Here is a 15,599-nt window from a genome sequence, read left to right on the forward strand (position 1 = left end):
GAAGTCTTTTCTGTGGATGACATCTTAAAGAAGACATTTATTTTCTAATTAAAATCAAAACCTCCCTGGATGGGTCAGTATGAAGCTGGAGATGACATGAATGTATATAACCTTATAATTAAGCTACCCTTTATAAAATTGCTATTTTTTGTTTAATTTTCCTGATTTTCAAATTTGTTTGAGGGTTTGTTCCTCACAACACAATTTTTTCCCTGCTTTTTGGTCCAGGAAAGATGACCTTTGTGCCATATATGTGTATTAGTAGATTGGCACCAGATTACAGATCTGATGCTTCTATGGGATGAGAAAAATAGCCGGTCTTTCATTATGCAGAACCTCTTACTGAAATGCTAAAATGGCCAATGATAAATGATGAGAAATGCCAACATACTAGTAACCCTTTTTTTCTTCTTTATTCATTCAAAAATTGGCTTCAGTAAGAAGATTCCCAAAGTTAAATCAGAAATATTATTAAAAATGAACTTTCACATTAATTTCTAGTTCTGTTAAAAAAAAAAAAAAGGCAAGCTGTTTTGAAAGTAAAACAATCCTGCATATTTTAAAGTATTTTTCCTCTTTGCATAGTTCTATTAGACTGCTACTTTAATGACAGAATTATGTTGTTAAAAGAGACTGTGTTTCTCATCATATACCAGACTTTATGGATCTATTTGTTTAAAAAAGAGTTTATGTTCATTAATATATCCTTTGAGAAGGTGAAAATAACATGACCAAAAAAAGTGCTTGTGTGTAAACTCTTGTTTTGGTTGGGCTGGCAAGAGGAAGATGAATGGTGCTTAGTGCAGCGGATGGTTTTGAAGCAGTGATTACTGGGGACCAAAGTAAAATTATATATTTTTTTCTCATTATTAGATTTTGTAGTATAAATAATGTATATTTGACTCCATGTTTAAGGTAGTTCTAGATAACTATATAGGAGCTGATATTTTCACAAAGGTATTTGAGATGTAGTTTGCCATGTTGATAAATAATTTTTACTTTTTCCAGTGATCCTTTGAATACCTCTCTGCCAATATCCAATACAGTACAGGAGTCCACCTACACAACCTCTGCCATCAGCTCTTCCAGTCTGACCTGCTCATCCCAGAGCACTAACCCAGTAACAACTTCCTCCTATGAGCAGACTTCTGTACTTAGTAGGATAGTGTACGAAAGCTCCATGGCTCCATCTGAACCAACTCCTGTTGCAGTTACAGTGAGTAAAATTCTGAAATAAGACTTTAAAAAAAGGGAAATATTCTTATCGGTGTTAGACTTGTATTACCCAAATATGTTAATATTTTAACCAAGCCAAGTGGTATTTTTGATTCCCAAGTACATTCTGTGGTTTTTTCTTTTCCTATTTTGTAGCCGTTTCTTGTATATGGGATATAAGAGCCTCTGCTTTTATAGGTTTTGACATCTTAAATTGCTGTTTGACCTTTATTCTTAGTAACACATAACATTCTAGTTGAGTTTCCTTCCCTGAAGCTAAGTTTTTAAAAAAGGAACTATTTCTGTATGTAAATATCAGTCATGGTATTTTGCCATAACTTGACCATTTCTATCCATAGGTATATTATTTATTAAATTAATATGGCACATAGAAAATTAATCCCAAACTGTTTGTGGCCCTTCCAACATTACTCTTTTTTTGGATTTAAACTGCAGTTGGAATTAGTTTAATCTTTTATTTTAAAAAGCATAAGGAGAGATCTAATCTAGGACAGAGAGAGTCTCAGGAGATATTCAAAAGCATCTACTCTATTTGTATATGGAATGTAGCTTTGTTTTAAGAGACTTTATCAAATATTTAAGGAACTTGTGAGAGTTTGTAAGTTTATTTACTCCTGGCCTTTGTTATATAATGGCTCAGTCACACTTGTCTTCTGCACTAGCTCGTATTTACTCGTGAGGATCAAGCATAGACTATCCACTTCTGTACTCCAGCGTTATCCAAAAAACAACTGATGCCTCTCAAGTCTTATCTTTCAGTGGAAAAAAATTGGCGTCTCTGTGTAACTTGGATAGTTAAAATTGTGAGTTGCATTAGATCAAAAACACAACCATTTCCTATATGTTATAGCAATTCTTTCTTTCATATCGGTGTGAACCTGAAGTTTATGTTATATACAGTAGATGGGATGGTCTCCAGCTGATGGGTTTATTATGGGCAGTATATGGGATTCTGGATTCTGTATGTTCAGTACACCTTACACTTGAGACAACTTTATTATGTAGTTTTGTTAAAGGCTGTAAAAAAGTCAGTTTTCTGTCTTTTTGGTCTTTCAATTTAGAATGAATATAGAATTTTGCATGAAGCATGTTCTGTGTGTGGTTTTGTCTGAAAATTTAATATTCCTATTTGATAATTTATTTATGCATTTCTTCTTTGTTTACAGAATGGACACAGCAGTGTTAGAACACAGGCAACTCTTGACAGTAAGTTTACAAAGCTTGGTTGTGCAGAGGACTTTCTGATCCTTCCTTACTACTTGCTGTGTGCACAACTGTAGCAGTGATGTCTGGTTTAAGGTTTTATATTGTTCTCACTGTTTATTTTATTACTGACTCTTTTGAGTTTATTTTGTATTTCCATAGGATATGCTACTTGCTGCTTGACTAGAACTGAAGTGTGAAAGCAGCTCTATTAAATCTACAAACCTAAGCAGTCTTAGAATTAAAGAAGCTGATTTGCTGCTGCTTTATTTTGAATTTATCTGCCAAAATTAGTAGAAATTAAAAAAAATATAAAATTAAAAATTCATATTAAATGTTTTAGTAATTCTTCCAATTATCAGTTGGGGAGTTATGAATAGGATTTAGCTGTAAATGACACAAAGTGACATTCTTGGAATGCACCTCTCATTGGGTGTAGTGCTACTTGTGCCGTATTAGAAGCCCATGAGGAATAAGGGTGACTAACATGCTCCCTCTGCCAGGTACTTTGCTCCCTTGCAGTGGAGTAAGAATAACATAATACTAGCTCTGATACGGGCATTGCTGTTATCTGCATCTTGGCCAGGTTCTAATGTGGTATTTTACTTGTAGCATCCCTACGTCTCTGTTCCTGGAGTTAAAATAATTAAATTAAATTCTAGTATTCAATCTTCTGACCTGTGCTGCTCTGTGGAAATTTTCAAGGGCAGCAGTGTGAATTAACATCTTTTGGAATTCCAACACTTTAAGTCTGTCTTCCTCTTAAGCATCTCTTCAGGTAGGTCACTAATAGGGCAGACTGGTTTTTTTATACTTCTGAGTAGAAAGAAGTTGGGCATTCAAACCTATAAATAATGTTCTGTTAGTGCTAAGTTAAATTTAAATGAGCAGGAGGAGTGTATATGCCCAAAGAGTTACCACTTGAAATATTGTTATATATAAAAACAACTTTTCAAGTGGAAAAGTTTCTTACTCTTGTGTACATAATTAATGAATAATGTATGAAATTCACTACAGGACTTGGTTTTTTTTGCTATGGAAAACAAAGATCTGAGAATTCCTAATATTTTTGTAATTATTCTGTAACAGCTTTATTAGTCCCTTTTTCTGAGCCAGTTCCCCTTTGAGAACACTTTTGGTCTTTTCTGTATTTCAAGCACATAAACTAGAATTAGTCTTCTTCCATGTATCTATTTAATGAATCCAAACTATTATGTATTTTCTCTTTTTTACAATTGAAAGTACTGATATTTTCCATTCTGCATGTGCTGATAATATTCTTAGTTCATAGGATGGTTTGGGTTGGAAGGGATTTCAATTTTAGTTCCAACCCCCTGCCATAGGCAGGGACACCTTCCACTAGACCAGGTTGCTCCAAGCCCCATCCAACCTGGCCCAGAACACTTCCAGAGATAAGTGCCAGTGCCTCACCACCCTCACAGGGAAGAATTTCTTCTTAATATCTAATCTAAACCTACCCTCTTTCAGTTTAAAGCCACTCCCCTCTGTCCTGTCACTCCATGCCCTTGTGAAAACTCCCTTTCTAGCTCTCTTGGAATCCCTTTAGGTACTAGAAGGCTGCTACAAGGTCTCCCTGGAGCCTTTTCTTCAGGGTGAACAATCCCAACTCTCTCAGCCTGTCTTCATAGGAGGGGTGCTCCAGCCCTCTGATCATCATCTTGTCCTTACTCTGGACTCACTCCGTCAGGTCCACCTCCTTCCAATGTTGGGGCCTCCAGAGCTGGACACAGTGCGCCAGGTGGGGGTCTCACGAGAGCAGAGTAGAGGGGCAGAATCACATCCCTTGACCTACTGGTCACACTGCTTTTGATGCAGCCCAGGATACACTTGGCTTTCTGGGCTGCAAGTACACACTGCTGGTTTATATTAATTTTGTCATTCACCAAGACCCCCAAGTCCTTCTCCCCAGGGTTGTTCTCAATCCATTCTCCACCCACCTTGTATTTGTGCTTGGGATTTCCCTGACCCAAGTGCAGGACCTTGCACTTGGACTTGTTGAACTACATGAAGTTTGCACTGGCCCACCTGTCAAGGTCACTCTGGATGGCATCCCTTCCTTCCAGCGTGTCGACTGCACCACACAATTTGGTCTCTTCAGGAAACTTGCTGAGGGTGCACTCAATCCCCCCATCCATGTCACTGACAAAGATGTTAAACAGCACCGGTCCCAACACCAATCCCTGAGGAACACCACTTGTCACTAGTCTCCACTTGAACATTGAGCCCTTAACTGCAACTCTTTGAGTGCAACCGTCCAGCCAACTCCTTATGCACCGCGTGGTGCACCCATCAAATCCATGTCTCTCTAGTTTAGAGACAAGGATGTTGTGCGGGACAGTGTCAAATGCTTTGCACAAGTCCAGTTAGATGACGTCAGTCGTTCTTCTCTCATTCACCACATACCCCTTTTTCAGTCAGTGGAATCTTCACTGGACTGCCACAATTTTTCAAATATGATGGATAGTGGCTTAACCACTTCCTCTGACAGTTCCCTCCAGACTCACAGATGTATCTCTTTAGATCCCATGGATTTCAGGTTCCTTAAATGGTCTTGAACCTGATCTGTAGAATTTCCTTCTCTGTTGTCAGTTACCCTCATGCTTATTGCCAAGGCCAAGACTTCTTGATTTGTGCTTGTATAGCAATCCAGCAACCCGACTTGAGTCATTTAGTGAGGAAAGCAAACCAGTAACTTGAACAAACTGTGATGTGTACCTTCTGAGTGTATATGTGAATTTTCTTTTGTGACCATTCTAAGATTGTCTTTACATGCATTGCAAGTTAGTGATGATCCACTGGCTAGTAGTCTCTGATGTGGTATGGAAGCGTGGTCCAGCAGAAGGCAAGGCTCAACTGTCTCTTGCTTTTATTGGTGAATTAGTGTCTCTCATTCTGTGTATTATCTTCAGAGAACAAGAGATAAGTGTAGAAACAGCTGGGTATTCTGTTGGGCAGTAGAGTTGTTCAGTATCTTATTATAGTGATCATTTGGAAAGGTACATCTGTGGTAAACAAGTTCTTCTCTGTGTACCTGAAAAAGAACTATTCATGCTTAAAACTTTTTGTTATCTAGGTCACATAAAGTTAGACAATATTTGACAACTCTTTAGCTATCAAAAGTGCTTAATGCTGTACCCAGTTGTGGCCTTTTATCATAGCTTCTTTTATTCTACTGCATTAAGCATTTAACTCAGTTCTCCAAACTGATAAATTGTATGTGCCCTTGTACTCCAGTGATCCAAGTATTAAACATCAATGGTGCTGTGTAGGTTGCAATGAAGAAGCAGAGCTGTAGGTAAAAGCAGATTTGTACAGCACAAATTGCTTCTGTTTGTGGAACCAAATGCAAGGAATTTTAAAGCAAGGATTGACTTGTGAGCAAAAGGTAGTAATCCAGATAGTGGGAGTTTAAGTGCAGAAGACTAGTTTGCTACACATGTAGCATTAAAAATTATAAATCTATTGCAGGTGAAGAGCCTAAAGGGGAAAAAATGATAGTTATGTTGCTGTTTGAATTTTCATTAATAGCCTGATTCTTGATACTGTTATTGGTTCTTACTGGTCAGGTTTTTGTAAACCAAGGGGAGAACACTGTTGTGTTCCTGAATCCAGGCTAGGATGTTAAGTATGCTGGAATTTGTCTTTGAATATCTCTTTTTAATTTGTTGCAGCTACTTCATCAGTTCCTGCGCTTAAGACAGAGCCTTCTCCCTCACTACCTTCTGCTGATTCTCTGCGCGGCATGGTGTCCACTACTGCTTCACTTCTGCCTTCAGCATCGCAGCATGCAGGAACTTTGCCCAGCTTGCCTCAGTCCATTGATCTGTCCAGCAGCTCACTCTCACAGTTAAGCAGGTACAGTAGGAGTTGTGATAAATGGAAAGGGGTTCAATTGTCAGGAAAGGACAGACATAAGGGTGATTGTTTATGAGGCTGTCAGGCACCAGGGTCTCTTTTTCTGACATTACTAGAATTAGGAGAGAGATTCAGAAGATGCCAGGATGTTTCTGGTTACAAAGTATGAGCTCTGGGCTGCCTCTTAATGATAGAGCAGCTGCTGCCCATGGTTGTCTTGGTTTAAGACAAGTTATGAGATGGACACTTTGAAATAAGTTGCCTCCTCTTTAGTTTTAACCAATCTGTTTCCACCAATAAGGGGAGATGAATATTGTTATAGATGAGTAATGGGATGATTGGCTCTCGCAAGTAAGGGATGAACATTGTGTGTATGTTAAGAGAAGTTTTATTGATGTATAGTTATGTTATTGTAGTTTGTTGTTTAGACGTCCTCTGTTCTCCCCATAGTCCCCTTTCCCCCCCTCTGTATTGTTTCCACCAGACAGCCTGGGTTGTCAGGGCTGTCCAAGACATGGAGGGAGCGCATGTATATGTGCCCTTTGCATGGGGCAGTTGGGAATGGGATGTTGCTAGGGGGCGCGGCATGACAACACCTCACCTCCAATCAAGTTGCAAGAAAGTAGTCTTTTCCAATGGACGGTGAAGAAGAGCTGACTGACAGACTTTAGGAGAGGCCAAGGTTGCCTGATGCAACCCCAGGGGTATAAAAGGCGGAGCAGCCATTTTGTAGACAAGCTCATGGCAGACGGTCACACACTCCCAGCACACTGTCCTTTGTTGTATTTTGTTAAGGCTTAATAAACCTTTTAAATTTTAAAAGTGACAGGTCATTTCTCACAAATATGAGTAGATATAAGTGAAAAAACAACAGTTTACTAAAAAACCAAAACAGAAACAGGCAAACATAAAAATAGTAATAGCCACTAGTTAGAAAATTGCTGGAATCTCGCAGACTCCCTGGGAACAAGGAGAAATTTTAAAATGGCAGAGTAACCCCTCCCCCAAGATGTCACCCTTCACAGACAACCATGTGTTGAAAGACAAAGATGACAGCAACCCTCCTCCCTCTTTTCTCTCCAGTGGCGGCAGCAGCTCCCTTGGTGAAGGTGGCTGGCACACTCTGGCAGCTGGAACTTGGTTGTAAAAAATGCCATTCACTTGTGTTAAAATTTTAAAAGTTTAATAGTAATGAAAATAGTAATGAAACTTAGGATATTAAGAGACAATAAAAGGCAAAGAATTATGGACGTCTGGGTGCCTTGCACTCTGCCACAAAGCACACCTTGCAAACAAAGGATTACCCCTTAAAAGCAATAGCCTATTGCATATTCATATATCTCATACATAATTCAAACTTTCTTTTCAAACTAAGGGTGTTTTCTGATTATTTTCTACTCCCTCCCCTCATCTTGTAAATGAATAGTTTTGGTCCCTTGAAGTCTGGGTCTTCATGATAAGGAGGCAATAATTCCTTTCTTGCAATATTAGTGTCTTGTTGCTGTTATTTCTATGCGAAGAATTTCTTAATTATCTTATCCATTCCTTGAGGTAGTTACAAAAAGTATCTTATATCACATAGTTTCTATTTTAATATTGTGCTATAGCCTAAAAATTATATTTACCATACTACTTAAAAGAGATTAATACAGCACTACTTAAAAGAGGTTAATACAACATAACTTTCCAACATAGCACATATAGTATTCATTTTAATATCTGCAAAGAGCCAATCATATAATATGCATTTTGCACATTGGTCAAGGTCTAGAACTCATGGAGGGACTTTGCCTTCCTCTTGGCAGAATATGGCAAGGCAACCAGCTGGGGCAACTTGGACTCTGCACCTTCCCTGTTCCACTGTGCACTGCTGGTGGGCTGGGGGGATTGTACGGAGCGGGGCTGTTCTGTTCTTATCGTTGCAATGCCACAGCTGTAGGCAGGCACTCAGTTTGCCTTGAGACGTTCCAGGACTGCCTCTCAGAAATAAACTACCTGAGGCAACCCTCTAGGAAAAAAAACAAAAAAGAAACCCAAAAGAGAGTCTCTGCCCACTGGTGCCTTGGCTCGATCTCCTGTCAAGAACAAAGGGAAAAAAGCCAGAGCCATGAGGCAAGAGAGAGTTCTGCCCAAGTGCCTCAACCTCAAAAAACCTGGGCACCTCCCAGCCCTTGCAGGGTTGTTTTCCTGCTTCAGGATCTTAAATAGACAGTAACAATGTTGGGCACAGATAGATATGGAATACAATAACATTTTGGGTTACCCAGGACAGTGGTATATAAACAACTTTGTGTTTCAAGTAGCTCTTGCTTCAGTCATGTCATCTAAATTGATTCCCCTAGTTTGTTTTTCCTACTTTTTCTGCAGTGCTTGCTGTTTGTTTAGTGTCGTATGTTTGAAATTATTCCCTTACAATTTACTTCCTGGCTAATTTTGAAATATTTTGTTTTCATTTATATTTGTATTTCTTAAAATTAGAAAATGGGAATGATTCCACTGGGAAAGCGTGTGCCTTTTTCTACGACATTTCCTTAAGACACTTTGAAATGTCAGATTGGTGTTCCTGGAAGTGCATTTAGCACAGCTTGGCTCATTCACACTGTCTGTCTGATATTTTAGTGCCTGTTACTTGCGCTTTGTCTTTGGACAGGTGACATCCTGAGGCTGTGCTGGTTATGTTTTAATACTCACCTTTGTACTGTATCTGTTACTATAAGAAACTAATTTTATGGGCGATCACAGATTTTTTTCTGTTAGATACCTAGGACAGTCTCTTAATATACTAGTGTTTTCTGTTGAATAAAAGGGAAAATGTGTCAAACAACAATAATTAATTCCTTCACATTGAAAATACATCCCCACATTTGTTTGTTGAAAAGCTGTGTACATTGATAGAAATATTAGTTGGAGGATCGATGCTGTTAGTCAGATACAAAGCACCATGCAAGATGATTCTTGAATTCCAAGCATGTCTGGCTTGGTTGTGCTGGTGTCTCTTGTCTGTCTACCATAGGTCAGATAGTTAATTAAGGCTTTTAGAAGAGCTGGGGAGAGTGGGCAAGGGAGTGGTTTAAAAATATATGTAAGACTGAACTGTTTTTTCCTTGCTGCTTGAAGTGGTTTCATTGTAATTTGTGCGGGCAGAGAACAGTTTAAAAGACTCAAAGTAAAATTAATCTATGGAACTGCCAACATTTATTCTGGTCCCGCACCTCAAAAGAGCTTCCAGAAGCGTTTGCCCTTTAATTAGGGCATAAAATTTAGCCTGCAACTTTGCTATGAAAACTACTGTATTTTCTTGTGACTATTTCCATAGAGAACACTAAAATATTTACTATGGTTAGGATCTCTCTTGCTTCTGATTTCAAATGAGGAGGGTTTTTTTGAGCACCAAACCATATTTATTTTTTATATCTTTGCTTTGTTAGCGTGAATGCCTTAGTACACCCTATAACTGTGTTGCTTATTTTGGTTAGCATAAGTTTAGTGTTATCTGTTGTAACACTGGTTTGGAATTAGAGGATGCTATGACAAGTGGCAGCCTTAACATCACTATCAAAGGCATATGGCTATGGCTTGGTCTTGAGAGACACTAGCTGTACGTCTTAGATGAGGAAGACTCTGTATACTGAGTTAAAGAATTTACTAATTTCAAAAAAGAAGTGGCAAGTGAGACATTAATTTTGAAGAATTAAGAATTTTAGGCAAGTTAAGATGATAGTTAAATTAGATGTTGCTGAGTTAGCGGGAGTAGATAAATAGGCTTTGCTCATAGTTAACAGTAGCCAGATCTTAGATAAGATATCCAGAATCTAGTAGCTCATTGCTTGTCAACTTTATGTTTGGGTAGCTGTGCTTATAATGAAAACCAGAATGTGATAAACAGATTTCAGGGACACAAAAACAGTTGCAGACTTCCCATACTTGAGGAATCCATTGAACACAGGAAAACTACAAGGATTCATTTGTCACGGATGCATTGAAAAGGTAGAAAGGTCAGAACGAAGAAGACTTATTTTACTTCTTCATTTTGGAGACCCCTCCCCAAAATGGACCCCCGACTCATTTCATGGAACAAAACTATGCATTGCCTTTTTTCCAATTAGCATATGAAGCAGAGCAGAGGAAGTGACAGGGATATGAATATGCATTCATATTTTGTGTATTCAAGACTTCTGTAAATAAAAGGGATTTGTAATACCTGTGATTTTTGCAGTGCGCATTAGGAAATTATCCCACATACTGCCCAGGCATTGTATTAAACATATACTTTCTAACTTTAACTGTTTGAGAGTTTTTTGTCCGTCTCAGTTGGATATCAATATTAGATCGATATTCATATTTTACTAAATCATGTTCAATTTGTTTATTGTGCTGTAAGTTATGTTCTTGATCTTGAATATAAGGTATAACTTCTGTCAGTGTAAATGTTTAAAAAAACATTTCAGTCACTTTTCAGGGAGATCTTTGGATTACAGATGTATGTCAGTGCTGCTGTTAGTGCCAATAGTTCACAGGCCTGGTCAGTTAGGAAAAAAAAAGATGGTGCTAAAGCAGAGTTGCTTTCTAAAGCAAAACTATTGCAAATGTTTTTCATCAGGGGAGTCTTTATTTTCATATTTTACAGTGTATGTATAAAACTGAACTAATAGTTCTGTTTCATCTTTTCAAAGAGGAAATTGGTTTTGATAAGGTGTAGTGGTATTAATTGGCCTTGATTAAATTGACAGATTCTGTAGTAGTATGGCTAACTTTTGGGCTTTCACAGATGCTCTTCATTTGTTGGGGTTTTTTTTTGAGCCCTGTCTTTTGATAGTTTCTTAAGGCTTTTGGTAGAGTTATGGGGCAAATACCCTGCAGTTCTAATTGGTTGAACTAATATTATTCAGGTTATATGAGAAATACCATAATGACTCAAACCAAAGCACTATCTCACCTAATTAATACTTGTGCCCTATTGCAAGCAGCAGCAGTTGCTTATGGAAAGAATGGGAAACAAGCCATATGTTTCTGTGAGCGTTCTTCTGGTTTTGGACTTTACATATCTTAGAGTAATTGCTACATAATTCCTGAACTAGCAGTTGTTTTTCTAAAAATATAGTAATTTGATAAATATAAATGAATGGTGTTTTAGATGTTTCTTGTTAGTAATAGTTGTTTCTGTATTTCATTTTCTTCATTAAACCATAGTAGGATATTAGTTAAAGGGAAAATGTAGGGAGGTGTGTGTGTGTGTGTAAATATATACACATTTCTACAGACAATTTTTTCTTTATTATCCTACTGTGTGTATATGTGTATACACGTAGCTACAATCTTTATTCTTTAACTAATATTCTACTACCTACTCTGTATATATGTATGTGTGTATATACATAGATATATATTTAAAATGTTTTAAGAAAAAATAATTTTATTAACTGTGAGAAATGACTCCTTACTTTTAAAATTTTAAAAGTTTATTAAACTTTAACAAAAAAAATACAAAAGGACTAAATAAGGAAAAACTACAGTGCTGGGAACTACCATAACTATCAGCCACGTGTTCATCTACAAAATGGATGCTTTGCCTTTTATAACCATAGCCCCTCCCAAAGTTTTGTCAGTCAACTCCTTCTCTGCTGTCCATTGGTGACGATTACCTTCTTATATCTTAATTGGAGGTCAGGTGTTGTTACACTGTGCCTCTTGGTAATAAGTCGGCCTTCTCTAAATGCCCTGACTACTGAGGCTACTACAAGGGGAAAGAGGGCTATGGGAGGACACATTACAATAACAGCACTGTACATTTTAACATCTGCATAGTATCTATCTCTTAATTGTGAGAGCCAACTATTATATTACTCATCTATAACCTTAACTCTTTGCAATTCCTTTTTAGCTCCCTTTCCAATCATCAGAGCAGCCTCTCCCCTGCCTCAGTGTTGTCTTCAAGCACATCACATGTGGTAAGTCCTATTTGCATTTCTACAGATATTTGGCATATAGTCAGTTTATCTGATGATTAAGACCCTCTCTTAGTTCAGTGTGCTCCAGAATGCTAATAACCGAAACAAGAGCTTTTTCTCAGGGAAGGAGGACTGCCAGCTCTCTAGTGGTAAAAAAAAAAAAAGTCTTTACCACTTGTGATTTGTACTAGATCAAGGACTAGCTGTTACAGAGACTTGCCAGTCACACAACTGTAGCAACTGTAGAGGAAATTTTTGTGCCAGCAAGGGGGGATGGAATATAGAAAGAATTTCTCACAACAAATGTGTTAAAAAAACGAATAAAACTTTTGATGTGGCTGTCTGAAACTACTCTACAATGTGGACTCTTCACAGTCTCCACTGGAGAGATTAGCTGGCAAAGTGCAGGTGATAGAGTGGTACATGTCATGACAAATGCTTCAGGACAGATGATTTTAGAGTTTACCATGTGACATTGTTGTCACCTGTGTATTTAATGCATTAGAGATAACAAGGCAAATGGTAGTGAACACAGTGCTCTAGATGAGATTGAACAAATTAAAGTCAGAGACACTGCCTTGTTCTGTCTGTACAATCCCCGTTGGGGTGTGCAGATAGGTTACTGCTTTTCTTTATGCTTGAATTTTGGTTTGTAATGTTCTACCCTGTTGTATATGTAACTTAAAAATCACACTTATCAAAATGTACTCCTTTTTTGTTGTCAGAGTTATTTTTGGCTTCTGTGTGTTGATGATGCTGTTTTGCAAGTGTGATCAGCTTACAGCTAAAGCACTGTATTGTGCTGGATTCAAGCCAGGAACTCCTTTATCCTCATGTGATCCTGTAATACATTTTGTTTGTGTTTCAGTTTACCACATTGACTCTATTGTGGGGCACTGCAGTTTTAATCTTTTAAATTCCATAATAGCACTGAGGAAATCACAATAGCAGTGTTCTGTATTTAGAAAACAAATATTGTATTTTGGAAGAATATAGTTTATTTAACATAACAAATACTAGCTTAAAGGAATATACAAGCAAAAAGGGCAAGAAATAATGCAAGGGAGTAACATTTGAGTTACTGTTGAAGCGATACATGGAATAAATACACTCCACAACCTGGGGCAGTTATGAAGTGGGTATGTATTGTTGGCACCTGGCACAAGTGAGATATCTCACCAAAAACTTGTGCCCCGAGCCTCAGTCTGACCCACACTTTTATTCACAAAGGTGTTCCATATGCAATACATCACACAACTTTTCCATGCATATTCAACGCCTGGCCCTGCCTGTCCTTGCCTCTCATGCTAAATAGGTCCACGCCCTTCTAGGCATTCATGGTTTGCCGTGGTGTTTGGGGCAGGTGGGGAGGGTGGGTCTCTGGTGGTCTCTTGAAGCTGAAGATTGTGGTCTTCTTAATGGTTGAACTTTTGAACTTTTCTCCTTTGTGTGTGTGCTTTTGATCCTTTGGTGCTTATCTGAGTACGTCTCTGAGTCTCCATAGGCTTAGGAACAGAGGAGCCTTATTATCTGGGTTCTTTGCATCTTCAGTCCTTTCTAGTATTGTTCTTTATGCAAGAAGCTTCAGAAATTTGCATTTTCTTATGCCCTTTGTGCCATGGTAGAGGTTTCTTAAGTAAAAGGTTAAAATTTAACACATAACTGTACAAGCTAGAATATAAATGCTTAATTCATTTTGTTAACTTAAGTGAACTCCAAAAATCTCTGTTTCACTGTGGTATAATTTTGTGATAATATTGCAGTTTGAATTTAAGTATCATGTAATAATTTTCTTTGAATACTTAAAAATCACAAGCATGCAACTTAATTGCTTGCCTGATACATTTGTTATAAATTAAAATGTGTCCAGCCAAATTAAAAATGAAAAAATAAAATATTTATTTTGCAATTCAAATTATATCTAGCCAGCCACAAGGAAAGAACAGTGCCGAGCCCGGGGTCAGCACTGGGTGTGCAACAGAGAAGACAGCCTCAGCAGAGGTTTTCCTCTATGCCCACACACCACCATCCTAGTACAAGCAGTTTTTATAGGGAAAATTCCGCCTGAGGCCAGGATTTCGGCAATCAGTCCTTTCTTCTATTCAGAGTCCCATAGTTTGATGAGATTTCTTTTCTTGAGGAAGAGGTAAAACAATTTGATGTCTGGAGTTGGTGAATCCCTTGATGAAATTTAGGAGAACCCTGCATTCACATGTATCTGTCCAGAGTATTTCCATGATACCTATCTCGGGTCGTTCACACGATGATCAGGCCGAGGCGACCCCTTATACGGCCCATCTCCAGAGAGCCACATCCTTTTACTTGTAAATTGGGTTTCAACATACACCAGGTTTCGCCTTCGAGGGTGGGGGGACTCCTAATACAAACATGTATACTCCAACAAATATTCAATATCACATATATCATACTAGAAATGGCGTGAATTATATCTACTACACATAACACATACACAATGCATTATTTTTACATGTGCTGCTGTTGCTTAAAAGATTGTTGGGTTTGATTTTTAGTTTTGTTCCCCCCCCCCCCCTTCCGCCCCGCATCTTTCACTTTGCTTCATTTGCTCTATGATCCTCAATCTTTTTGTCTCCTTTCTAGCACACTAGTGTTGAGAACACCACTTCTCTTCAGCCTTCAACAACATTTTCAACTGCTTCAACCTCAGACACTAGCACCACCTCTTCGGTTGTCAGCATGGCAAGCAGTATGAACACTACAGCTAGCCTTGGCCTTAGTGTTACCAGTGTGTCTGCTACCACAGGAGCAGCTCCCTTAATGTCTTCAGGTTTGCACTTTTAAAAGTTTTTGTGGACAGACAGAGGACTTCGATCAGCAGGGCTGTCAGTTGAGCATCTTGCCAGCTATAGCTATGCTAAGAAATCCATACTCTTAACTAGCATTTTCAGCATGCTTTATTTTCTGGGTTATAAAATAAAATTTCCTGGGTTTGTGTATTTGAGATATTTGTTAAGACATTAAAAAAGCAGTCTGTCCATCCATGCATTGGTGGTGAGAGCACTGTGCCTGGAAAGGAGAGGGTCACCACTGGCAAACTTTTTTCTCCGGGCGGTGCCATGTGGTGACATGGAAGCACACGATGTGGCAGCTGTGTTTCTTGGGGGGTCTGTGGCACAAGAGAGACTCCTCTCTCCCTGCAGATGGACTGGGTGTTGATTATCTGGAGGGTGGAAACCTGATTGGGGTCCAGATTGTGTCTCACTGTGGTTTGTTGGAGTTGGGTGGTGGGAGGAGGAATGCTTTGGAAGGTTTTCATTTTGAATTGTGTGTATTTTCTTTCTTCTTTTTTCCCCCCCC

At 38.4% G+C, this 15,599-nt stretch overlaps 1 protein-coding gene across 18 annotated transcripts in view; it reads left to right on the forward strand.

The window, feature by feature from the left end:
* Positions 1 to 15,599, forward strand: part of LOC116806978 (ubiquitin-associated protein 2) — a 171,364-nt gene that overhangs the window by 87,608 nt on the left and 68,157 nt on the right. For all 18 annotated transcript variants that reach the window (XM_072923059.1, XM_072923062.1, XM_072923060.1 and 15 more), the window contains 5 exons: positions 1,009 to 1,216; positions 2,403 to 2,442; positions 6,132 to 6,315; positions 12,197 to 12,263; positions 14,883 to 15,069. In XM_072923059.1, the coding sequence (XP_072779160.1) occupies positions 1,009 to 1,216; positions 2,403 to 2,442; positions 6,132 to 6,315; positions 12,197 to 12,263; positions 14,883 to 15,069 (686 nt within the window). The remainder of the gene's footprint in view (positions 1 to 1,008; positions 1,217 to 2,402; positions 2,443 to 6,131; positions 6,316 to 12,196; positions 12,264 to 14,882; positions 15,070 to 15,599) is intronic.

Source organism: Taeniopygia guttata, chromosome W (assembly GCF_048771995.1).
Source record: "Taeniopygia guttata chromosome W, bTaeGut7.mat, whole genome shotgun sequence".
NCBI classification, from domain to species: Eukaryota; Metazoa; Chordata; class Aves; order Passeriformes; family Estrildidae; genus Taeniopygia; species Taeniopygia guttata.